Source organism: Rattus norvegicus, chromosome 17, assembly GCF_036323735.1.
Source record: "Rattus norvegicus strain BN/NHsdMcwi chromosome 17, GRCr8, whole genome shotgun sequence".
Taxonomy (NCBI): domain Eukaryota; kingdom Metazoa; phylum Chordata; class Mammalia; order Rodentia; family Muridae; genus Rattus; species Rattus norvegicus.
This window is the reverse complement of record NC_086035.1, coordinates 40,560,354-40,586,905: the sequence shown is the minus strand read 5'-3', so window position 1 is coordinate 40,586,905 and position 26,552 is coordinate 40,560,354. Positions and strand designations below refer to the sequence as shown.

Here is a 26,552-nt window from a genome sequence, read left to right as displayed (position 1 = left end):
TGCTGAAGGGTGAGAGCTAATATCTTAGCTCCCAGCACGAGGTTCTCACTGATCTGGGGACTCATTGGTGAGGAAGTACAATTTTACATCCACATTGATCTAACACTATCCAGTTAAAACTCAAACGATTTTTTAAAAAAAAGGCCATCATCAATGATCTGTAGAAAAAGGTTAAAAGCAACACAGCTACTCACTTTCACACAGGAATAAGAAATCCTGTTAAACATTTATTGAGATTCAACTCTGTTGATCACACAATGTCAAACACTAGAAAAACGAAGCAATACATGTTGATAGAGCAAAATATATTTCTCAACAACTCATGAAATTTGTCTCACAAAGTATGGCATAGAACAGTCACAGTATTAAGTATTCAAGTAAAGTTGTGTGTTAAAATAGGTGCACAGGGGTAATAAACACTGGGATCTGGCCTTCAGAGAGGACAACCCATGGGACCCCATTTGAAGGTTGTTACATCACAGAATAGGCTTGCTTACATTGTGCGTCTGATCTTTATTCTCCTACACCCCTCCCCCCCAGTCCTGAAGAACAAAGATAGAGAAAGAAGAATCACTTGCTACGAGGCCCTGCTTCAAGGTCCCTCAGATGGAAAAACAGACGAACTCTGGTACTTCAGTGAGCCCCACTACCTGGGAGACATGACTATCAGGCTTATGTCATTTGAGTTGATAATTACTGCCAAGAAGTCCTGCTAACCAATGCCCAGAAAATGTGCAGTTTTCACAGAGGGTGTTTAATAGGATAAAATGATGACTCATAAACACGGGGGTGGGGTGGGGTGGGGGCCGGGAGAAGGCCAGTGTCTCCGGCTTGATCTAGGTGAGGGGCTGTAAACCTTTTTTTTAGCAGCTTTGCAGTTAATCCTTTAGGCTCTGCAGGCCATACTGTCACACCACAGCCACTCAGGCACAGGGCACTGTGGCTGTGGTCATCCACAGGTTTCATGAAATAACAGTTGTCACCCACCCCAATCCATTTGAATAGATTAAAAAAAAAACAAACTAAAGTCCCAAGTTAGACAAAATCAGGTGGCAGGTCAGATCTGACTCACAGGTTGTGGGTCATTAGCCCTTGTCCTTGCATGCCTGTATAGACAGCTTCAAAACTCCCATCTGTCACATATCTTAAGGAACAGCAACAGAGATTCACCAGCAAACACTCCTTAGTTAGGTGTGGTAGTTCCAGTACAGGAAGTAGGGGCAGGAGAGTTCCAAGGTGAGCCCCAACTACATGAGACCCAGACTCAAAAACCCCTAAAAATAATAAATCTACTTAGTTGACTTGGTGACAACATGCCTATAGTTATAGATATTTGGCGAACTAAGGATCATTTGAGCCCAGAATTTAAGGCCAACAGGAGATCGTGTTTAAAAACAATATAAAATCCCAATGTTCACTCTTTGGTGATGATTAATTCCATGGTCTCCAGTGTGCTAAGTATATACTTCACCACCAATAGCCCCCCACCTTGTTTTAATTACAGAAATTGATTACACTTATTGTAACAAATGTATGGGCCGGCGATCTACCCAGTGAATCAAACATGCACACACAAAAAGTACAAACTTGCCACACAGTCCGGGAACCCACTGGTTGACACAGTTTAAAGTATATTTGAAAGGAATTCACATCTCAGTGGGTGTATTCATTTTCTACAAAATAACCAGCAGAACATTTTGTATTTTTAATTAAAAAAAAAAGATGGCACAATTATTAAGAAATTAGAAATGTCGGGCTGTCAAGAAGGCTCATTTTCAGAAAAATGCTTATTTTCAGAAAAATGCTTATTTTCAGAAAAATGCTTATTTTCAGAGGGCCAGGGGTCGATTCCCAGAACCCACAAGGCGGCTTACAATCATCTGTAACTCTATTTCTAGGTGTTCTGATGCCCCTTTCTGGCCTCTTGAGGGCACCAGCATACATGTGGTGCACAGATATACATGTAGGCAAAACACCCACGTCCATAAAAAAATTAAAATTTAAATTAGAAAATGTAATAGAAACCGACTATACACACTATACAAAAGAATGGCATAAACAGACTATGAGCATCCTGAGTTGTGACCCTTGCCATTTGGGCGGGGTCCCTAGGAGGCAGATTTCTACTTTCTTCTTGTGCACAGAGATTTTAAGAATCATGACTTCCTCATTCAACATTCCCAGTGGCATGGGGCTTAGTGTTTAGGAACCACTGCAGCTAGTGCTACTGTCATTCCCGTTGATGTGTTACAGAGCATCCACAGAGTGTGCCAGTGGGCTCTCTGCACAGAGAGGGGGAGGGAGCAGGGAGCTTCATCGTTGCCTGTTGGGAATAAATAGCTTCTAGGTAGATGGGAGGCATGCCTACAAGAACATAGGCTCTCCCTCACTTAAACTGTTTCAAAGCAAGACCAACACCAGTTGCAGGGAATTTTGGGGTGTGTGTGTGTGTGGTGAATGCTCTGATGCATTTGTGGAGGTCAGAGGTCAACACTGTCATGTTGGTTCTCTGTCTTTCTGTAGGTTCCAGGGATAGAACTCAGGTCTCAGGTCACCAGGCTTGTCCAGCAAAGCCTTACCCAAGTTATCTTGCAGGTCCCTGTGTGGTGCTTTGTTTTTGAATCATGAACCATAAACGCTTTACTTAGGGCAAAGGTGCCTGAGATTCATGGCTTCAGCTCTCTTCCACAGCAGACTGGCCATGGTGGGAATAACTTTTTTCATAGCAGTAAAGTGTATTTGCTCTTCTGCAAGTTTAGCAGCAGCCACACCCAGATACAGAAAACCTGGGTCAGACTTAGGCAGGTGAGCAACTAGGTGCCTGGTTTCTTTCCTCCACGAAGTCACCTCCTGAGCTCAAGGAGGGGCAGGGTGGTCATCGAAAATGGTTCCTGTACTTGAGCTGCATTTCCACCATTTTGTAAAGCAATTTTTTCTTCCAGGCCCACACTGTCCTTTAAGCCAAGCATGAATCTCTGTAAGTGGGACCATGGTGCCCTAAAGAGCATGCCCAAGACAGCAGGCGGCAGTTGAGACTCTCCACTGGCCTGGCCAGCAATGCAGGCCTGTCTCCCCAGCTACGTAGGCTACTGAGACCAAGCAGCTCAAGGCCAGCCAGTGCAACTTATCAAGACTCTGTCTCAAAAATTAAAAGGAAAGAAAGAAAAAAAGCTAGGGATAGTTCGGTGGTAGAACACATGCTGGTATGACAAGGCCATGGATCCAACACCAAGCACTGGAAAAGACACAAAAGCCATGTTGTCTGTCCTACCAACCCGACTCTGCTGATTTTTGCCCCCAGTTTGGGTTGATTTTCTAAGAGGAACAAAATTAAACATGAGCTGTAAGTTTAGGGCAATAGAGACTTCCTTTACCCAGCTGTAGGAGAGCATGCCTGTGACCCTAACCCTTCGGAGGCTGAAACAGGAGACCTGTGAGTCTGAAGCCAGGTAGGCTACTTAGCAAGACCCTGTCGGATAAAGTCAAACCAAACCAGGATGAACCAAAGAAAGCAAAAACAAAACAAAAAACCCAAAATAACCCTGCTCCCAGTAATAAACAGCAGCCCAGAAACAAGGAGAAACACCCCTTCATTCCATATAGTGCAGGCAATCTGTGAGGTTTAGAAAGAAGTCTTAGGAAACCAAAGCCTTTGCCAACCAACGCCCCCACCTCCATCCCCACCCCAACCCCCGGACAGGCAGCCAGCTGTTCCTCAAAGCTGACAGGCCTGGGCGGACCCACTGCCCACACAGTGACTACACTTCGTGAGGTGCCAGAGGGCATGTGAACACTCACACTGTACTTTGTCTGGAGGCAGTGGGGTTGTGCTGGGGTCTCAGCACTGGCTGGGACCCACAGCCACAGGTATATGGTGTCCATTGGTCCCTAGTTAGATAAGGGAAGGGTTAGGGTGTACATCTAAGACAGGACCGGCTGAATTTTTAAAAATTCATAACTCTGATAACCTACTTGTTCATTGTAAAAAAATGGATGGAATGTCCCTATGGATCTAGGTAATTTATTAAAGAAGTGAGAACCCTACAAGCCTCCATAACACACATATTTGACCTCTAGATATTCGTCAATGCCATACTTGGACCCTTCTCGCCCAAGGCCGGACTGTTTCACCCCACCAAAAGGGCACTCCACTGAAGAGATCAGTCCTTCGTTCACGCCAACCATGCCCACCTCCAGCTGCTCCGCCACTCTCCAGATCTGGGCTGGGTCTTGAGAGTAAAAGTAACCTAGCAGGGGGACAAAGGGACACAGGCAGCTTGAGGAATTCTCCTGAGAGTCACATGTGCCTCCTCTGAGGATGCCTGGTCACATGGGCCTGGGGTTCTCCTGCTTTCGGGTAAAACCCCAGGTTGATTTTAACCACATTTTCGTCCTAAGAACCTTGGGCATTGTGTTGGGCTTCTGTTTCTCTCTTGCTGGGGTTCTCCCCATCCCACTGGGACTTTTTTTTCTTTTTTTCGGAGCTGGGGACCGAACCCAGGGCCTTGCGCTTCCTAGGCAAGGGCTCTACCACTGAGCTAAATCCCCAACCCCCCACTGGGACTTTGTAAGCATGAGCTTCAGTGCTCACTTCCTGCTCTGCAATCCATCCTCCTGTAGAGGACGAGATGCTTCTTTAAACCTTGCAGTAAGTTCTAGTTGTCTATAAAATAAGCCTACATTTCTCCGTGGGCCATCAGTCCTGCCCCAGTGTGGCTAAGTCAGCATTTTTCAGCTTACTCCCTACTGTAATTCATAGCCATTCTCTTTAAACCAAGTGTTCACATTACTTAAGTTTGCACCTCAAAAAACTCAAGTTTGTTAGGTAAGGTGGTGCAGGCCCTTAATTCCAATACTTTGAAGACAGATGCAGGTAGATCTTTTGTGAATTCAAGGCCAGTTTGGTCTATAGAGAGAGTTTCGGGTAACCAGAGTTACATAGAGGCCATGTCTCGAAAACAAAAGGAAACTAAAACTTAAGAGTAACGCTTAAAGGGCGGAGCCTGGCATTTACTTGCGTCATGACTGTGGTGGCCACCAGTCAGAAAACCTACCTGCCAATCCAACATCAGCTGCATTTGCGATGGCGACAGCCTCTTCCTCTTTATCGAACCTGCCAGAGGTACAGTAAGTCATAAGCAAGATCTATGAGGTGACGGCTAGAGAAAACCAGCTTTATTTTCTCCTGATTCATTTCCTAAATAACGAGAAGAAGGGAATCAGAGCTGCAAAGTGACCCAGGGGGAGAATAGAGGAGTGGAGTAAGTGCAGACGGTGACTCAGCCTTCCCCAAGACCTGGTAAATCAACGTGCCCACCTTTGCTAAGAGAAAGGGGAAAGTGGACCAACCTGGCAGAGTCACTGTCAAACAAAGTCCTTTAAGAATAGAATGCTGGGTGCTGGAGTGCGGCATCATTGGGTAAGAGCACTTGTTGCTCTTGCAGAGGACTTGGTTTGACTCCTAGTGACCACATGGTGGCTCACAACTCTTAACTCCAGTCCCAGCAGAACTGACAATCCTTGTCTGAGCCCTTCCAGGTTCTGGATCCAAGTAGAAAATGCAATGTTTTTCAGATCACCGATCTAAGAATTGTAAGGCAAATGACTATTTTGTTAAGGTGGGATAAAAGATTATACAAGGTTGCCGTTCATTTCCTATAGACTGCTAGGATAGAGCCCTTGAGGGTATTAGAAAAATATTCTTAGAAAATGGTGGGGAAAAGTAACTTTAGAAGCATCAAGAAATCTAAATGAGGGAGTTTGATGAATTTTGTGCTTGATTTTTGGTATGGTGTATGCCTATGGGGGGTGGGGCTAAAGCGAGTAAGCTGAAAGTTCAAAGCCAGCCTGGATTACAGAGGGAGACCTTGTTTCAGACAGACACACACTCACCCAAACCTAAAAACAACAGTAGCCACCCTCCATGGCACCCAACAAAGACAAAACAGAAACACCAACTGGAGCTAGGGCTGGGGAGATCTGGCTCTGTCGGTAAAGGCTGAGTTCCATTCCCCGGAACCCGTGTGAAAACTCAGTTGTGGTGGCATGTGCTTGTGACCCCACGTCTAACCAGTCTACTCTTCCCCGGGGATCCGTGGGTTTCAGTGAGAGACCTTGTCTCAAAGTTTAAGGTGGACAGCTCCCAAGTAATAACACCCGGGGCTGACCCATCTGTGCATCTGAACACACAAAATCAAGCCCCAAATGTCACAAACTCACTCTGGTATGCAAATCTAAATCTGACAGCAGCTGCTCAGCCTTCCTACCCAGCCTTTGAAACGACACAGGAACTTCTCTTAGGCTAGCTTTTCCTTTCCAATCTTCTCTGTCCTTCCACTGCTGGAGGAACGTACTTGATGACTGGCGCCAGCGGCCCAAAGGTCTCCTCGGTGATGCAGAGCATGTCCCTGGTGACGTTGCTGAGCAGGGTGGGTTCGAAGAAATTCCCTCCGCTCTGGTGTCGCTTCCCGCCTGTCACAACCGTGGCCCCTTTGGCAACTGCGTCATTCACATGCTTCTCTACCTGAGAGATGAGAAGAAAGTCTCTAGGGAAAGCTGGATAGGGGCATTTCCCAAATTGTACAATCTCCTAAAATGTTAAACAGCAAAAAACAGTCAAAATTCAATTCCTGGGACCCACATGGTGGAAGGGAGAGGACCGACTCAGGCAGCCTTCGTTTCTCTGCTCACCCATGGCAGGTGATCTGCCTCAGAAACATGTTCTTAGCTTATTTCATTACTGAATAAACATCATACAGTATTTGATACAAACCGAGATGGCCCAGCAGGCTGCATCCCTTGCCTATATGGTGTGTGTGTGTGTGTGTGTGTGTGTGTGTGTAGTCTACATATGGTATAGCCTAGTGCTCCAAGGGCAACAATGAATAAAACAACCCGGGATCGAATGGTGCTTAAGAGAAAGCTAACAATCCAAAGGCATTATGGGAAATCTGAGGTGATGGCTCGGTGGTAAGAGCACCGAGTGTTCTTGCAGAGGACTCGAGTTTTGGTTCCCAGCACCCATGTTGAGCAGCTTATACCTGCTTGTCTGTCACTCTAGCAAAACCTCTGAGAACTCTTAACCTCTGAGTCACCCTGTCGGTCCCCTCACTTACTGACTCTTAAAAAGAGTTTTTAAAAAAATTAAAACAAAACATGGAACCTGTGCGATACAAAAGCGGAGTGGGGGTGACTTGGGAGGGAAAAGGGATCCACCAGCAGAGAGTAGTCAGGGAGTAAGGACGAAATCTGACGGAATACATGCATGGAAGCACCATGACAGAATGCTTGATTTCAACGAAAAATTAAAACCAGAGCTAGTGAGATGGCCAGCGGGGAGGCGTGCTTGCTGCCGATGCAGAGAACCTGAGTCCTGAGTTCTGTCCCTGTGCTGTGGCACACGTGTCCTCCTCCCCATACCCACACTCAGATACACTAAATAAACAAACGGAGTTAAAAATCACAGCTAAGGCCAGACACTAGTGTGACGGGGAGAAATCCCACCCTGCCAGTACTCGACTGTGATGCTCGACAAACAATTCCTTTCTAAAAGTAGCTTCCCTCAGCCACCCCTAACCTGTGATTAGGAAGCCTGCAACACTATGTGCATCTTCTGGGTGCCTTGGTTAGAATTCTTCTGGAAGAACGCCACGAAAAAAAGAGCTATCATCACTAGAAACAGAAAACACAGGGAGGCAGGAAACCTAAGGAGCTCAGTCTCGGGTTCTCAGGTGGAGCATGCAGATAATAAACCCAGCTCACCTTTTCTACAGCTTTCTCATTAATTAATGGCCCTTGAGTTGTTCCTTCCTCAAATCCGTTACCTACACGCAGGCTTTTCTTCATCGCTTCTGCAAACTTCGTTACAAAGGAATCGTGGATACCCCGTTGTACCAAGAATCTGTTTGAGCAAACGCAAGTCTAGACAGACAACAAAACAAACCCACAGTTAGTTTTCCAGAAGTGGCTGATCTAGGAGATGTAAGACAGCCCTTCCCGAGGTGGTTCTCATCCCTTCCATGTTCTTCCAGGTGGGCTTGGGCCTCAGGGATAAAAGCACTGAGTGCTCATAGCGCTCCAGCTCTTCCCTTACTGCACAGCATAATAGCTGTGTGGAAAAAACAAAACCAAACAACTACAAAACCAGAAATCCAACATGCTATTACAAAGCAGAGGTGGTAGAAGAGCAGAGGTGGTAGCGCTCCTGAGGAGTAGGGGTGCAGCTGAAGCAGCAGCAGAGAGTAGAGCTCGGAGGAATGAGGTCAAAAAATAACGCACAGCCTCCATCCCAGTTCAAGGTTGAACCTGTAATTGCAAAAGTGCCCACGTTCACAACTGCCTGGAACTCCAGGTCTAGAGGACCCAATGCCCTCTTTTGGACACACTTATGCATATAATTAACAATAAAAATAAGGACTAGAAATAGAATTCTGTGGTAGATCGTTTGTCGGGCATATATGGGCCATGGGTCGTCTTCCCAATTCTGGCAAAAAACAAAAAACCCCAATTAGGAAGGCGTCCGGAAAGATGGCTCAGAGGTTAAGAGTATTTGCAGGGAACCAGGCTCAGTACTTGGCACTCTCATGGAAGCTCATAACAGTTCCAGAGGCTCAGATGGCCCCTTCCAGCCTCTGAGGGCATTGGGCACACATTGTGTACATACGAGTATGCAGGAAAATACTCACACTTTTAAAACAAAAAATATTTTTTGAAAGCTCAAGACCATCTTCCACGTCAGGTTAAATTACTGAGACTCTTGCTTATTTTATATCCAGTTAAAGCTTACATTTTAAAATGATAAAATATAACCCTACCATAGAAAATGTAGTTATTATTGATAATTTTTCTTACTGTTTTCCTCGTAGAAATAAGCATATGTATAATTGTGCCCTATGAGGTTTTAGTGGCTTAACAGTTCAAAGCCATAGTTTTGTAGTAGAACTCTGCTGATATTTTGTGTTTGCTTAAAAATTTTTTAGTTCTGCAACCAAAAAAACAACAGGCCACTTAGGTTTTATGAAAAGGTAAAACTGACAACCGAAAGTCAAAACAAAGAAGCAAAGTAATATAGAATAGCATCACCACTTCCCTTTCTTGTATGATGTTTTGAGGGTGTTTATCTCGGGCAACATTTAAGAAGCTCACTGGGCTGCACATGCAGCATAACTTCTAGCTCCAGGAGGGATGAGTTTCCCCTACCAGTCTGTGCTACATAGCAAATTCAGTGCCAGGCTGGGCTACAAGGGGAGCTCCTGTCTTCAAAAACAAAGCCAATGATTTTCTGTTTGTAGATTGTACTCTTAAGACATAGGTCATAAGAATACACCTTAAGCAGTAGCAGTGGCTTGGGCAACAGCAGGAAAATAGGGTCCAAAGGACCCTTGACTCATAGTACCAGGTCACTAAATCTTTTTGCTCTCAGTTCCTAGGTTTATATCAGAAGTCTTGAAGTTGCTGTCAGATCTGACATCTAGGGTTTCTAGGAAAGTGTCAGCTCATTCTGTCCCTCAGGACAATTGCACATGCTGCTTTGTGTTCCCTGCATCTGTGTCAGCTTTGGTTTTTCCAAGGTTTTCCTGCCTTCTTTCCTAGACAGTGGGGGACCTCAGGCTTTAGCTGTTGACCATGTGTTTTCTAACTGATGACTGCATTGGATCAGTAAGGACCAGGAAGGAAAAAACATGAGAAGATGATTCAAGAGGTGGGAGAAAGAAGTGAGGAAGGATTATTTCATTAGAAGACAAGGAGCTGGAGAGATGGCTCAGTGGGTAAAAAAGGTACTATGTAACATTTAAACTTGAGTTCATATCCTTGGTACCTACATACAAAGCCAGGTGTGGCTGCTCTTGCTTTAAGTCCCAGCACAGGTGGGAATAGAAAGATAAGAGTATCACCAGGGCTTGCTGGCCTATCTTGATCCGGGTTCTGTGGGAGACTCTGTCTCAGGGGAGTAAGGTAGAGAGTGACAGAGGACACCAGGCATCCTCCTCTGGCTTCTGCACATACTGGAAAGGGTCATGGGCCTACATGCATATGCATTGACACACATACACCACACATATACATAAATAAAGACATCTGCAATTCTGGAAACTCTTTAAAGCAACAGAACTCTTACTTCTCTTTGGACTATTCAAGCCTAACTCGCGCCTGAGAGAAAGTACTCAGTAAACACTTGCTACGAAACAAGTGAGTGGATAAACAAAGGAACCAGGGAGAGAAGAAAACTGTGGTTCTTGTAAAACACGTACACATACCCTCACTCCAGTACTAAAACATTCTGCATGGCTCACCTGCCCAGCATTCCTAAATTTAGATGCCATTGCTCCTGCGACAGCCTGGTCCACGTTGGCACTGTCAAAGACAATGAATGGGGCGAGGCCACCCAGCTCCATGGAGACACGCTTCACAGAATTTGCTGCATGATGCAGCAGGATCTGCAGGGGGTGGGGCAGGCAGTAGGAGGAAAACAGTGTAAGCATCCAAATCAATGGCCACAGTGTTACTGATTGCGTAGAAAGTGCCTTCCTCCAATGGCTGAGATGTCCAAAGACTGGTGACAAGTTCTAGCTGAGTGTGGGCATTCATTAGGTGGTGGGGTCTAGCTCAGCAAGGAGGTCATAGGGAAATGTGTTTGCAGGATGTGTCTGATCCTGGACTTTTTCCCTGTCTCTCTCTGTTTCCTGGCCACCGGTGTCTCCCACCATGATACTTCTGCCTTGTTACAGGAATAAAGCAAGGCAGCCAAGTGACTGTGGATGGGAACTTCCTATACCAGGGGCCAAAGCCTCCTCAAACATCCCTTCCTCTTTAAGTTATTTTTCTCATGTATTTTGCAACAGTAGAAAACTAATATATAAGGCAGCTAAACCTCTGTTTTACAAAATTACCCAAGGTACACACAGGGTCACCTTACTTTAGATATCATTTTGTATAAGAAAAAGGAGACATGAGAATATATTGTTTTTAATATATTTATATTTATTCTCTGAGAAGTTCGTACATGTCTACAATGCATTCTGGATAATACAGATTCTTATTTTGTTAGCTTTGATTTAAAAAAAGAAAAAACCCACTAGGAAGGTAGTAGGGAAGTAAAAGCAGTTGTGTACAGAAGGGGAGGAAGGACTCAGTGACATTGTGAGCTGGGGCAATGTCTAAGATGAATAATGTCACACTGTCTTGAGTTTGAAACTATACCATCAACTCAACAATCACATGACAGGCCAGGCGTGATGGTATATTTCTTTAATCCCAGCACTTGGGAGGCAGAGACAAGTGGATCTTTGTGAGTTCAAGACCAGTCTGGTCTACATAGCAAGTTCCTGGTCAGGCTATGTAGACTTTGTCTCCAATGAACTTAAAACCATAAAATAGAAACTTCACACCCGATCGATAGAAAGCACTAGCATAACGCCTGTTTGCCTCTGACATCACATACCTTTCCCGTTGCCGTTGAGCCAGTAAAGGAGATTTTGGACACGAGGGGATCAGTACACAGCACCTCTCCCACTTCCTTGGCCTTGGTTCTAGAGCAGGGAATGACATTATAGACACCTGGAGGGATTCCTGCCTGGTTTGCAAGCTTTAAAGAGAAATAGAAAACACACTGTCACAAGGCAGAGCCTGAAGTAAACATGTGTAATGCAGGGCACACTGTGAAGCCTAAGGTTGCCTTGGGCCACCATAAAAACATACAGAAGAGAACCGGACCTGGTAGTGCATCCTGTAACTCCAACTCTTACGAGATACAGGCAGGACGATTGCAAGCTCAAGGTCACCTTCGATGACATAGTGAGTTCAAGGCAGCCTGGGCTATAGGAGACCCTATGCCTCCCAAATATATATTATGAGCTGAATAAACAGCTCAGTGCCTATAAGCATGTATGACTCTTTCAGAGAACCCGAGTTTAGTTCCCACCACCCATAGCTTACTACTCTTCAGCTCCAGGATATCCTATATTCTTTTCTGGTTTGGGTTTAGTCATGGGTGGAGACACGTATGCAATCACGCAAGCATGCACGCATGTGCATGCGCCACATTTAAAAAATATATTAATATCAGCACCATTAAAAAACCATATATATATGCATGTATATGTGTGACTATGTGTGTATACATCTATACATACACATAAGTGCTAAAGATTAAACCCACAGTCTCACTTTGCTAAGCACACACTCTATGATTGAGCTACACTCCTACGCCCTAAATAAATACACCCACAAATAGTGTCTTAGGTAAGAGTTTTAGCGCCACCTTCTGTTCAGTCCACCAACAGACCTGGGTTCTTCAAGAAGATTGTGAGGCAAATCTCCAGCGTGGTTTGGGGAAATGATGTTTAGGAAAAAACTCACAAAGCTGCTCACTAGTTCCTGTGGGTCAGAGTTGAGGAAAGGGAGGCATAGACAGGAGGAACTCAGCAGAAGTGAGGATCTATGGGAGGGAAGAGCCATTGACCCCAGCCACCTGACCTGGGGACCAGGCCTTTCCATGGCAGAGTTCTGGGTCAGGTCTGTCCTGAATTTGTTGTATTTCTGACCCAGATATCGATTTGCAGCCCTCATTAGCCTCAAACTTGTGGCCATCCTCCTGCTTCAGCCTCCCCAGTACTGATATTCCTGGAGTAGTTAGTAAGGTTTTTACTCACTAACCCAAGTCAGCAATGCGAATCCAAATGTCAGGACATTATTTATGAGAAGATCAAGTTTCTCCACAGCCACAAACTATGAGTGGGTGGAAGCCTGTGGGATAAGACCTGTGTGAGGAGGGAGACCAAAGGACGGTACTGGAAAGACCCAAGGGAAGCCACCTGGTACTCATAGGACCTGGGACACAGGCAGGCCACCTTTAAAAATGCAGATGCAACCTGTCAGAATAATTAGAGAGAATACAACAAAAAATTGAGAGAAAAAAATCAGAAATGACAACTAAGCTACAAGAACATGAGAGAGAAAAAGTCCCACATAAAACTTTGTGTTGGTTGCTTTCTGTCAGATGTTACCACCGGAAGTAGAGAGGGTGGGAGCCAATGGGAGTCAGGGTCTGGCAGGAGGCCTTCTGCTGGTTTGTTTAGTTTGTGATAGGATCTTCCTGGGTAGCCAGGCTGACACAGATCCTTCTGCCTCAGCCTCCCAAGAGAAGGCTTCAAGCGTGGTGGCTTAGCCCCTGTCTTTAGATCATTAGACTTGTTCCCTGTGATGATTAATCACATTGCTGATGTACAGGATAGCCTAGGAGACATGCGACTGAACACAGAAAACACTGTGGGCTGGAGTCAGCAGACCAATAAAAAGAGGAAAAGGAGGAGGAAGCCTGCTGAGACCTGGCATTCACTTTATTTTGCCTCCTGACTGAAGACCTAATTCAACTGTCATCTCAGGCTCCCGTCGACATGACTCCTGGGCCTCAGTGAACTGCATCGCCTAAAATCACAAGCCTCCTTCCTTGCTTCTGTCAGGCATTTGTCACAGCAAGAAGAAGAGTAGTTCAGAGGCCTCCAAAGGGCATTGTAGAACCAAGCGTCTCCTCGTTCTTTTGCTTCCCGGCTGTGAGGTGGACAGTTAGCCTTGCCTTGCCACACTTCTCTTACTGTGATGCTTTACCATAGGCACAAAGGTGCAGGATCATAGCCTGGGACTTCCAAAACCTATGAATAGAGTAGACCCTTTCTCTTCATAAGCTATTAAGTCAGGCACTTCACTATAGTCACAGGAAGCTGGTCAACACAAAGGTTCAAGAACAAAACACATCAGCCAAGGACTAGTAGTGTGCAAAGCACAGCTCCTTACAGAACTACGTCTGGACAAGGAGGGAGTTAAAGAGAATAGAGCAGGCACATATTGGTTGTAGCCCTGGGCATATAGACCTGGAACTATTTTCTTACCATCATTAGAAATTGTTTCTGTGGGGCTAGGAATTGAATCCAGGACCTCACGCATACTAAGCAAAAACTCTCCCACTGGGTTATCTCTCCAGCTCTAGGTTTTACTTATTGTTTTGAGATATGGCCACTACCAGTTGTTTTCCTCATTGTGATTAAATCTCAACAAGAAGCAGTTTGAGGAAGACAGATTTATCTTGGCTACAGGTTAAGCTGGGATGCAGTCCGTCATGTCACAGAATCAAGCGGGTCAGAGGGTAACACTGTGTCCACAGAAACAGAGCAGCAGACAAGAAGTGGGGCCATGCTAGAAAACCCCGAGGAAACCCCACATCCCCTGACACATTTTCTCCAGAGAGTCCTACTGCCTAAAGGCCCCACAACCTTCTAAAGGGGAACTCTTTACATTCAAATAACCACAGAGTCACTCTCAGTTGCCTAGGTGGGCCTTGAACTTTGAGATATCTTACTTCAGCCTCCTTAATGGCTGGGGTACAAGGCTTGCCAGCCTTGGTAGTGTGCAAACCACAGCTCCTTACATAACTACATCTGGACAAGTAATTTCATGGACAAGACACGAAGAGGGCTGGCAAGGCACTCAGTGGGTAAAGCACCTGCTATGCAAGCCTGGAGTTCTGAGTCAGAGCCCACATAAAGGTGGAAGGAGAGGACTGACTCCCTCCATGAAGTTATCCTGTCACCTCCACAGGAGTGCTGTCGGACACATGTCATTCCTGCTCAATGTGTACACACACAACAATAATTAATAGTTTAAAAAGACATGAAGAGGGCTGGGGATTTAGCTCAGTGGTAGAGCGCTTACCTAGGAAGCGCAAGGCCCTGGGTTCGGTCCCCAGCTCCGAAAAAAAAAAAAAGACATGAAGAAGCAAGTCGTGAACATGACTGGGGGAGAATGTTCCAGAAGAAAATGTTTGCCTAATATCTGAGTTGAGGGTGAGGTTAGAAGGTATAAGGGGTGGCAGGGGCCAGAGTGGATCAAACAGAAGAATGAGGTTCCTGAAGACAAGTCAGAGGATGCTGGAGTATGGGAAGTGGTGTAGACCCTTGAAGGCTACTGCAGTAATGTGTTTTACTGAGTGACACATGAAGCCATCTGAGAGCTTTAAGCAGAAAACTAAAACGATCTGACTGACTATAGATTGAACCAGGATCAGACATAGTGAATAAGAAAGCTTGGGGCGGGAGAGATGACTCAGTGATTCAGTGCGCTGGCCGCTTTTCCTGAGCATCCATTTCAGATGGCTCATGACCACCTGTAACTCCAGCTCCACGGGAGCTGACACCATCTTTGGGACTCTGCAGGTCCTGGAGGAACATAGCATACACTTACACAGAACACAGAACATAAACAAAAACACATCTGATAAAGTTTGAGAGAGAGCTCTTACATGTGAGAAACACCCACACTTTTCATGCAATGGACAATGATGATGCGTCAACAGCACTTTTAGGGTCACTTCAAAATGTGACCAACGGTACCTGAAAATCTCCCCTCCTTTTTTTCTACCAAATCTATCTGTCTGTCTGTCTGTCTGTCTATCTATCTATCTATCTATCTATCTATCTATCTATCTATCTATCTATCTATCTATCGGAAAGCTGCTGGTGGACTGAGACAGATGCTCTGTGCACAGCAGGAGACACATGCAGAGAAGGAAATTCCAAAAATGTTTCTTCCTGCCCTGAGAAGCATCCACTTGGGCATCTGGTTGGTTTTGTTTGGAGAACTCACCTGAGCCAGGGCCAGGGCAGAATAGGGTGTATCTTCAGCAGGTTTTACCACCACAGTGCAGCCAGCTGCCAGGGCAGCCCCCACTTTCCGGGTGATCATGGCACTGGGAAAATTCCACTGGAGGAACAAAGAAAGGATGTGAGCGTGGGGAGTGCCTCAGGATCCAAGACAAGGCAGGGCAGAGAGCCAGTCACCATTCCATTGCCCAACTGACTGGCAAACCTGTTTGCTCATATGCAGGCGAGTTCTCAGATCACCTGACCCTGACCAGCTTGAGGGACTCAGGAGGTCAAAGTTCACAGAAGCAGGCCACAGTCTGACACAGTACAAAACTGTCTAGACCAATGTGTTCTTTGAGAGCCATATTTTGTAGGATGCACAGTTTTTGTTACAATTCTGCACCTCTATAGTTGCCTCATGACGACTACCTCATACATAGACCCCTAATAAAACTTTATTGATAAACACATGGACTGAGCTGGATTTGGCCCGAGGCTCTTAAGTAAAATAGGTGATGTATGTGGCTTTGAAAATGGCTGATTTACTTACTTTTACACACATATTTATAGGGAACAGACACCTACAAATCTGTAATAATTTCATTTATTTATATGTATGTGTGTAAGAACACACACACACACACACACACACACACACACACACACACCTGCAGTTACTCTGAGTCATCTGATATACATACTGGAGACCAAACTTGGATCCTGTGGAAGAGCAGCCAGTGCTGTTAACCGCTGAGCCATCTCTCTAGCCCCACTGTAAATTTTATGTTAACGAAATTCATATAGTGCATATTCTGCCTCGTTTATTGTTCTAAACCCTTTGGAATTCCAATGAACTAAGCCCTATGATATCCCAATGAGCTCACTGTTAGTATCGTGCCCACTTACATATTTGGGAAAACTGAGATATCACAGGTAAATCACATGCTCAAAAAGAGTGAGCTCTAGGTGAGCTTCACCGGTCCAGGTCTCTAGATGGCACCAAGCTCCTCCAGGAAGGGCTGGTAAGAGGAGCCTGATGCCCACCAGGATACTGCAAACCCATCTGGGCCCAGATGGCGTCTTAATTCATTGCCCTTGGACCTCTAGAACCCAGCCCTGCACCTACCCTCAGAGGCACAAAGGTTCTGCTATCGATGATAATCACAAAGGAAACACAATTCTTTAATAATGGTACAAATAAAAAAAGTAAATGTCCCCTTTGAAGTCTATTAAAAAATGACAAAATTTCAAAGGTGTTTTCAGAGGAGCTAGGTCATGCCAGGTCAGAAAAGTCTCTGCAGCTCACCCTGTCTTTGAAGGCATCAGAAAACATGTTCTTCCACTTATGTCCCTACACCCGATGCTGTCACAAAGAATGTGGAAACACAGCTCTACATCCAGGAAAGAAATCAGGAAACCAAGGGCATGTGACAAAGCTGACAGGATGGACACACCTGTTCACCAGGAAAAAGACTGCTTTCTGATCCCACCCCGGGGATCGTGCTGGCCTCGCTACATACCGGTGTGATGATGGACGCCACACCAACGGGCTGCTTGAGGACCAGTCCTCGCTTATCTTTGGCAGAGGTATAGATGATGTCTCCATAAACACGGCGAGCTTCCTCTGAGAACCACTCCAGGAAAAACGCTGAATACAGGATCTCTCCCTGGGCCTCTTTCAGTGGCTTTCCCTAAACCAAATCAGAAAATGTAATGCCATTAACAGTGTGGTCTGTGTTTCTGAGTCATTCAAAGCTGTGAGAAGAAGAGAGAATGCTCCCAGCTGCAAAGCACAGGGGTGGCTGAAAAATGACTAACTTTGGTGCGAGTCTTAGCGGTTGGAATGATGGAACCACCAGAACGTGCTCACAGCTTAGGGGCAGAGTCTAAGGCTTCCCGAATATTAAGTCATGGTGTGAAATCTATTATTCTGCGAATGAACTAATGGTACAAATTTAAAAATAATGAGAGAATAAAAACAGGCTAATAGAAGAAAATAGTTACTTGTGCTGACGTTAACTGCACAAGAGCAAGCCAGTCCAAGTTCCAGCACCAGGGAACACAGCTCCCATGGCTAGCTGAGAAGATGTAAGCAGTTGATGGCTGCTGGTGTGTGTGTGTGTGTGTGTGTGTGTGTGTGTGTGTGTGTGTGTGTGTCTGTGTGTGTTTAACTTTTATATGAAGGGGTGACCACTGCACGTTGTCCACGCGGTAGTGGGAGGCCTCACCCCCATGACTAACATTAGCTGGACTAAGGCCATTAAAATGAAGAGGACATGGAGTTAGGAGGGGACATCCTGAAGAGGTTCAAGGGGAGTTGGACTCAAGGAGGAGACTAAATAGACTACATATATGATATTCTCCACAAATAAATAAGAAATATTATAGCTTGAAAAAGAAAAAAGCTGCCTCAGTGGTTAAGAGCACTGGCTACTCTTCCTGAGTTTGATTCCCAGCACCCGTATGGTGGCTCACAACCATCTATAACTCTACATCAATGCCCTTTTCTGGCCTCCACTGGCATTGTGCTCACATATGTATATACATACATAATATATATGTACATGTGAATAAATTATAGCATAAATACTTTTTAAAAACTAGAATGATTTTTAAAAACATCAGTCTTCATGTAGTGCCAAACAAACCTATTGCCCAAATCCTTGTTCTTGTTATTTCATGTGTCTCTGTGGGGCTACTGACGTCAGAGGCATTGGGCTCCCCAGAGCTGGAGTTATAGGTAGTTTTGGGGAACTGAACTTGGGTCCTCTGCAAGAGTAGTGTATGATCTCAACTGCTGAGCCATGTCTCCAGCCCCCCAAATCTATTTTTTGCAAATTAGTATCAAATGTACTAGAGCACAGAAATTTTGTTTTAGCAAGTGTGTTTTCTGAGCACCATGATGACTTGGTCCCTCATCATCAAAGGACCACATGTTAAGCCACAGGACACCAGTTGAGGGAAGCCAGGTGCTTTCCCACGCTCTGGTCTAGCCACTCCAGGACCCATCCTCCTGGCAGCAAGCCAGGATCTTGAACTTACACTCTCAGCTGTTATGATCTTGGCAAGCTCGTCCTTGTTTTGTATCATTAAGTCGTACCATTTACGGAGCAATGAGCTCCTCTCCTGGAAAAGAAATGAGGCAGAGAAGCAATGAACTGGAAAGGGCAGGAAAGATGGCCCGGCACCCTTTCCCTACTAAGCACCAGCTGTGTGTCTAGTCTCATACTTGGAGGAAGAATAGTTCACCTCAAGTATCAACTTCACCAGGCTGGGGAATGACCTAGTAGCTAGTAAACATTTTCGGTTGGTCTGTGGGTGATTTCCCCAGAAGAGCAGCATCTGTCAGAGTCAGATACTGAGGAAAGGGGATAAATTGGAGCAGGGTATAATAATACATATTTTGAAGAAGCCACCATGAAGCCAAGGGGAAGCTGAGGCAGGAGGATTGCCTTAGCCCAGAAGTTTGAGGCAAGCCTGTATCAATTCAGTGGTAGATATATTCCTGAATTTCTGATTGTCCTGTGCTGGGGTTATTGCTGTGTGCCATGAGCCCAGTTTGTGGGGAGCTGAGGATTGAACCCAGGGATTCATACATGCTTGACAAACTCTCTACCAAGAAAGCCACATTCCTAGTTCAAGAAGAATCGACTTATGCTCATCTGCCTGAGCAGCCATGCAATGGAATAGCAAAGCTAGCAGTATTGCATTCCTCCCAAGAGTCTTTACGTTCATTATTCCACTTGTGAACAGAGAGCTGGTGGGCACACACTGGAGAACGTCCCTTTTCTAACAAGCTGCATCTTCTCACATCTCAAATATTTTGCCGAGGATAAATCTTCAGGAACAGATAGGTGTCAACACTGCCTTGAAAGTACGTACGTTACTATCCCGCGGGATTTTACCTGTTCTCGTTCCATAAAGCACCAAGTGTTCTTCCACCCAGATGAGAGAGAGAACATATTAAAATCCAGGAGGCCTGGCTCTGAGAGGTGAATGTGAATCTGCAGTGAGGCCTGAGATGTGGTTCAGTTGGTAAACTGCTTCCCTGGCACATGTGAAGGCCTGGGTCCCATCCTTAACTCAGCATCCGTCTAGCATGGTGGAACATGACTAACCCCAGGACCTGAGAGGTGTAGGCAGGAAGATCAGAAGTTCAAGGGCATCATGGACTCCATACCGAGTTTGATGCCAGCCTGGGCTACATATGATCCTGTCTTAGGGCAAAGGTGACAATGGCCTGCTATGTGCTGTGAACAGGGTACCAAGTTTAGTCAGAAAAAAAATTGAGAGGATGTAAAATAGCAGAACTATAGAAATAAAAAGAGTCTGGGCTGGATTAATAGTTCAACGAATAAAAGCAAATATTGTCCTTGAAAAGGACCCAAGCTCGGTTTCCAGCTACCTTATCAGGTAGCTCACGACTGCTTGCAATTCTATCTGAGGCCTCTGTGGGCACTGGCACTCACACACAGGCACGCCTACATGCATGCAAACAAGCACATACACACAGACACACTACATATAACTAAAAATAAACTTTTTAAAAGTAAGATTCTGTCTTTAGGTAGAAAGTTCAATACCCAGGTTGGATTTGCATAAGCCAAGGGAAGACATGGATAGTCCTCATATGCAAAGCCTGTGGCATGACAGAGGATAGAGGATAGAGGATAGAGGACGGTGTCTACCTCAAACAGGTAACCCCCAGGCTCTTTGAGTGCTGCCTTATTTGGGGACAGGGTTTGATAGAAGCAGCAAAATAAAATGAGGTCATTAAGGTTCATCCTCATCTAATATTAACGGTTCATTCTAAAAACAAGATGTGACCGAATGTAGCTCCGTGTCTTTAATTCCAGCACTTGAGTGGTAGAGGCAGGTGGATCTCTGTGAGTCTGAAGTCAGCTGATCTACATGGTGTGTTCCAGGACAGTTAGGAATACATAATGGGGGGGGGGGGTAAGAGGTGTGTGTGTGTGTGTGTGTGTGTGTGTGTGTGTGTGTGTGTGTGTATTTGGGTACAGATATCAAAACACATCCAGAAACAAGACAAGACAAAACAAACAAACAAAACAACACCCAAAGAGATACAGGGAAAGAGCCATCTATAAACTATGTAGAAAGGTCTGGAATAAACCCTGCTCTCAGTCTTCAGAAGAAGCTGCTGCTGGAATACTTTGATTTTAGACATTAGACTTTAAACTCCAAGAGAGGACATTTCTGTTTGTTAAGCTCCCTGTTGGCAGCATCTTGTTATAGCAGTTTGTACAGACAAATACCTCTGTTTATGATGAAATTCTATCATAATTTCCCATTGGTAGTCAACAATAGCCTAAAGTAAAAGTTCTCCTAATATGAGTAATGGCCGGAAAAGCCGAGCTCAGCAACACGGTAGAAAGTCAAGAACTTCTCACAGCGTGGGACTCTTGTTGCTGTGGCCCAGCATCAAGAGGGAGACCCCACTGCACATGGTTAGTCCAAGAAAGGGTCAAAAGTCTCAATTCCAGGAATACCTCCCGTTGAATATGCACTGTGTTCAAGCCACCATAAAGTGGGAAAACCCTAACTTGGCTAACTTGAAGGTATCCTGTCCCCTTAACTATGGGGCTGTGTGGACGTGCAAAACTCAAACAGGGTCTCAGAAAGGAAGAAGAGTGGACAGTAACATGTGGCTCCCATCCCAACTCCTATGCTAGAGCATCCCCCATCTCTGTCTCTTCATCTACAGCGTGATTCACATGTATGCCTCGTAGGATCTTCAAAAGACTAAACAGGTCCCTTAGGAAAGCACCAGGAATAGTACTTAGCCTTCAGTTATCCACAGCCTTATTCTCTGACCTTGTGACTGCTACTTAGATGCCAAAAGGGGCTTTGCTAATATGTTCATTGATTGAGAAGCAAAGACTATTCTGTATTTCCAAGTGGGCCCAATGCAATCACGAGAGTGACTGTAACAGGACAGAGTCAGATCTGATACAACCAGAAAACCAAGAGTCAGAGGGACGAAAGCCCTGGAAAAGACAGCAAACAAATTAACCCCTAGAACTTCTGGGAGGAACAAAACTTTGGAAACTCAAGCTGTGCGTGGTAGCTCATGCCTTGGATCCCAGCACTTGGGAAGAAGAGGCAGGCTGAACAGTATGAGTTCAAGGCCAGGCTCGTCTACATAGTGAGTTCCAGTTTAGGCAGGATTACACAGAGAAACCCTGTCTTGAAAAAAAAAGTTGCACTTATAGGTGACACTATCAATATCAAACACCTTTTAAATTGGGGGTGGGGAGTAAATTTATAAATGTTACATAATATTTTTTCTCTTGCCTACTTATCAAATGTGGTGGTTTACCTGAAAATGTTCTTGATGCCTGGGAATTTGTGGGCAAACCTGAACATTGCCAGTATACATGATTTATGAAAGTAAATAATAATCTCAGGTTACTGCCTGGGCCTATTTCTGGTTCTGCTCTCTGTTTCCTGGTCTAGTCAGCCACACATCACCATGCCTTTTCCACCATAATAACCCAAACCCCCCTGGTGAGCTGGACTCAAATCTTCCCCCCGTAAGTTGCTTTTGTCAGGTATTTGTCTAACTAACATGCATCCTGTAGCTTGTAAGGTGGGAAAAGGTCATAAATACATGAAAGGCAAGCTGTAAGGCTGGTGAAGAGGTGTATGAACCAGTTCTGCTACTTCAGAGAAAGGGGAGTAATGGGAGGTTGAGTGACTGAAGTTAGACATGAGCTACACATAGACTGGCGGTGGGAGGTGAGTGGGCTTAGGGAAGGGAAGGGAGTTTATACTCAGGGAGAGAGACAGGCAGTACAGACTCAGAGGGAAAAGGAAGGTGAGCCTTTGTGCCCCACTGTTTCCTTCAGGGAATCAATGGCACTTCTCCCTCAGTAATGTTCCGGCACCCAGGGAAGGAAGATCCCCTAAGAAGCCCCAGGCCTTTATAATCTTGGAGCCGAAACATGTTCCTGTATTAGTGTGGAGGCCATGGCTGCATGACAGAATCATGTTGCCAAGTTCAGAGAGGCCCCACAGGTAGTTGGTTGCCAAACTACCAACATGTCTAGAGAAGTTCCCTGAACGCCTGCACTGCTCTCTGTTTCCTGGTCAGTGTTGCTGGTTCCTTTTCAATCACCACTAATTTCTCAGCTCCTGCTGACCAGGACTAATTGTCTCAGCAAAGCAAGTTTCACTTCAGTAGCTCTTAATTCAAAATACCACAGGAATGGCTTTGGTAGAGTCTTTAAGGGACTTTTAAACTTCCCTCTGGAATTTCACAGCCTCCATCATCTGCATTGCTCTTAACATTAGCTTCCAACCTCCTCTAGGACAGCACTCTGAGCTCGAGCATTCAACAGCTTTTCCTGTCGAGAGTCCTCCCCAAAACACACAGGCAGGTCTGTCACAGCGATGCCTGTATCTGGTACCAATTTCTGTCTTAGGGTTTCTATTGCTGTGCTAAAACACCATGACCAAAAGCTACTTGGGGAAGAAAAGTATTTTCTTTTATCCTATACTTCTGCATCATAGTCAGTCATCAGTGGAAATTAAGACAAGAACTGGAGGCAGGAACCTGGAGGCAGGAACTGATGCAGGGGCCACGGGGGAGAGCTGCTGACTAGCTTGCTCCTCATGGCTTGCTCAGCCTGCTCTCTTATATACCCAAGGGCTACCTGCTCAGGGGTGGCATCACCCACAATGGGCTGGAGCATTTCATATCAGTCAAGATAATCTCCTACAGGTCTTCCTATAGGCCAATCATTTTATTAGGATTCTTCTCAGGTGACCGTACTTGTGTGAAGTTGACAAAACAATCCGGCCAGCACACATGCCCGGCACTGTCCAGCACTATGAGAGCTATGGAAGTGAAGCTTCTAGATCAGTACCAGCTTGGTGCCTCTTTGTCCCATCACTCAAACATTCGGTATCCTCAGCAGTAGCATCTTAGCATCAAGTTCTGAGGTAACTAATAGCACTGGCATTAGCCTTTAATAGCACTACAGACCTCTTCTTCTTCTTCTTTTAAAGTCACATGGAAACTTACCTTCTACTATACAAGCTTCCATAGATAGATAGGTTTAAAATAAGTTACTCTCTAACAGGATAGTAATGCCTTACTAAGCACCACAGGCTAACAAATAAAGAACCGGGTGACAGCAATGGGTAACGTCTTTTGGAGTTGCTAGCCACGGAGGTCCCATAGACCTCCAAACTGTATAGGCTAATATTGATCGTGGATTCCCACCAGCTAAATCCACAGGAAGAACAAAATTATTTTCTTTATAAAGTTAGCATGCCTCAAGAATTTCCTTAACTAACAAAAACAAAGAAGCAGCAATAACAAAAACAAGCACAGGCTGGTTCTTTGGCCACAGCCCTCTTACAGCCCCTTTTAGAATTCCTATTACCATTATCAAAATATACTGAGAAGTTCCTGGATGGCCCACAGGTCCTGAATTAAGCAGCCCCTTCCTCCCCATGACAGCTCTCTGCATCTCTTCCTAGTTCTTGGCCCACTCTGGACCACAAGGGCCTCCTTTCTGTTCTGGAAGCTGAGTAGTCATGTTCCTGAGTTGCTTAGGATCTCCCCTTACCTCTCTTCATCCTTATACCTTATATCCTCAGAAAGGCCAACCCCGATGTTTTATAGGAGAAAATGTGTCCCCTGCTAGAGTGAGATGTTGAAGTCTTGACCCACCCCATCAGAGCCTCAGAATGAGATAGTCTTTAAAGAAGTGATTAAGTGCAGCTAGGCCTTCAGTCAACAGCTGTCCCTAGAAGAAGGTGATGGTGACAGAACCACACAGACCATCTAGAGAAAAAGAGTAATGTCTACAAGTTCAGGAGAAAGGCCTCAGAAGAAACCAGGCCTGCCACCATCTTGGTCTCTGCAGTAGGGTTTCTACTGCTTCAACAAAACACCAAGGTCAAAAAGCAAGTTGGTGAAGAAAGAGTTTATTTGGCTTACACGTCCCCAACACTGTTTATCATGGAAGGAAGCCAACACAGGAACGTAAGCAGGGCAGAAACCTGGAGGCAAGAGCCGATGCAGAGGGCATGAAGTGGTGCTTACTGGCTTGCTACCCAATGGCTTGCTCAGCCTGCTTTATTATAGAACCCAGGGCAACTGAATAAGGTGGTGCCACCCACAATGGTCTGGGCCCTTCTCCACTGATAACTAATTAAGAAAATGTCTTATAGCATCCCTGTAGTCCAATTTTTTTTGGTTCTTTTTTTTTTTCGGAGCTGGGGACCGAACCCAGGGCCTTGTGCTTCCTAGGTAAGCGCTCTACCACTGAGCTAAATCCCCAGCCCCTCCCTGTAGTCCAATCTTATGGAGGCTCCCTCCTTTCTGATGACTTTAGCCTACCTCAAGTTCACATAGGACTTAGCTAGAACAGCCTCTGACTTCTGGCCTGGGGAGTTGCAGGAAGACACAATTCTATCACTTTAAGCAGCTCAAATGGCCATCTTGCCCTTTCCTCTCACCTCTGACCTCTGGGCCTGCATCTGTCTTTTGCCCCCACATCATTCATCAGCTCCAGCACTCTGCCTTGCTGTTTACTGCTTGTAGTTCAGATCTCCAAAACAACACATGAGCTCTACAAGGAGCTGGAATTTTCTTAAAATTCATTTATTTTTATTTCACGCTTATGAACGTTTGCCTGCATGTATGTCTGTGCACCTTCGGCAATCCCCTGGAACTGGAGTTACAGACTCTTGGGAGTTGCTTCAAGAGAGCTGAAAACTGAACCCAGAAACTATGCAAGAGCGGCAAGTACATCTTAAAGACCGAGCCATTCTCCAGCCTCCCCAACCTTTTTCCTGCACTCTGTACTTCATCACGCAGGGTGGATCGAGGTTAAGACTCTGGGGCTTGTACCCACATCACAAAGCAGCAGCTATCTTCTGAGGGTTATGAAAGATAAAGAAGCTATGATTTCACGGGGTTGGTTGCAGGGGTACTATCATAAATAAAGGGGAAGAATTTTCATAAAATAATTTTCTGTCCTTACCATCTATCCTCGATTGCCCAGCCATCTCTGTTACCCATACAGACCTAAAATCAGAGAATGCCCCTCGACTTTTCCCTCCTCTCAACAAAGCTCACATGCCCTTTCTCAGTGTCCTTGACACAACTACACATACAGCCCCAACATGCAACCCATATGTACAGACATAGCCCCTATATACAGCCAGCTTTCACATATAGCTCTCTTTCTTTTCCTCCTTCTACACAGTGCGCGCGGGCACGGGCTCTCTCTCTCTCTCTCTCTCTCTCTCTCTCTCTCTCTCTCTCTCTCTCTCTCTCTCTCTCTTTCTCTCTCTCTCTCTCTCTGACAGGATGGTTGACAGCTCACTTTATGTACCCCTGAGAAAGCAGGGGATCTGATACTGTGCTGGGTCCCATGCTACAAACTTATTTATATCTTTTTTGTTGTTTGCTCTGTCTTTCGGTATTGTGTACCCTGAGGAACTGGGATGGCGGTGGCACGGGTTAGTTTCACTATGTGGATCTCTGCCTCCCCCTAGGCCTGGATCCTGCACCTGACGCGCTCACCTTGACCGAGATCTCTTTCCAGCTGCTGAAGGCATCGTAGGCGGCGCGCACAGCAGCGCGGGCCTCCGGTACCCCGCAGTCGGCCACGGTGCCCAGCTTGGCGCCGCTGGCCGGGTCATACACAGGGAAGGTGGCAGGGGTTGGAAGCCAGCGGCCGCCCACAAAGCTGTCCCCGCGGAGCAGGTCGGCGTGGAGGTCAGCCGGGCCGCCGACGTAGCTGCGCCGCTGGGCCCCTGCGGGCTCCCGGAGGAGTCGGCCCGGAGGCCGCAGCGCGGGACGCGCGGCGCAGAAGTTCCGCAGCAGAAAGCAGGTCGCCATGGCCCGGCAGCAGCGGCGACACTGGCAAGGGACAG

The 26,552-nt window shown here is 45.7% G+C and overlaps 2 protein-coding genes across 5 annotated transcripts in view; one reads left to right on the top strand and one right to left on the bottom strand.

The window, feature by feature from the left end:
- Nucleotides 1-194: 194 nt before the first annotated feature.
- Aldh5a1 (aldehyde dehydrogenase 5 family, member A1) lies at nt 195-26,533 on the bottom strand. The gene is made up of 10 exons (NM_022851.1): nt 26,200-26,533; nt 18,678-18,761; nt 17,156-17,326; nt 15,637-15,753; nt 11,441-11,584; nt 10,293-10,436; nt 7,762-7,920; nt 6,354-6,523; nt 5,055-5,113; nt 195-4,247 (listed from the first exon to the last, which is right to left on the bottom strand). The coding sequence occupies exons 1-10, from the start codon at nt 26,515-26,517 to the stop codon at nt 4,042-4,044; spliced, it is 1,572 nt and encodes a 523-aa protein (NP_074042.1). The 5' UTR covers nt 26,518-26,533; the 3' UTR covers nt 195-4,041.
- The window catches only part of Gpld1 (glycosylphosphatidylinositol specific phospholipase D1), a 47,825-nt gene continuing 47,695 nt past the window's right edge, over nt 26,423-26,552 (top strand). For 3 of the 4 annotated variants that reach the window (XM_063276188.1, XM_063276191.1, XM_063276187.1), the window contains exon 1: nt 26,423-26,552. The gene's annotated coding sequence lies outside the window, so the exon portion shown is untranslated. The other variant, XM_063276193.1, reaches the window with a different exon arrangement.

What these genes read in the sequence shown, in the direction of transcription:
- Aldh5a1 (NM_022851.1), bottom strand. Translation starts at nt 26,517, where the DNA reads ATGGCGACCTGCTTTCTGCTGCGGAACTTCTGCGCCGCGCGTCCCGCG. An exon ending in CTGCCCTGGCCCTGGCTCAG is followed by an intron (nt 11,585 to 15,636) that starts GTGAGTTCTCCA and finishes TTCTCTTTAAAG; the next exon opens with CTTGCAAACCAGGCAGGAAT. An exon ending in CCGCTGGCGCCAGTCATCAA is followed by an intron (nt 5,114 to 6,353) that starts GTACGTTCCTCC and finishes TACCTCTGGCAG; the next exon opens with GTTCGATAAAGAGGAAGAGG.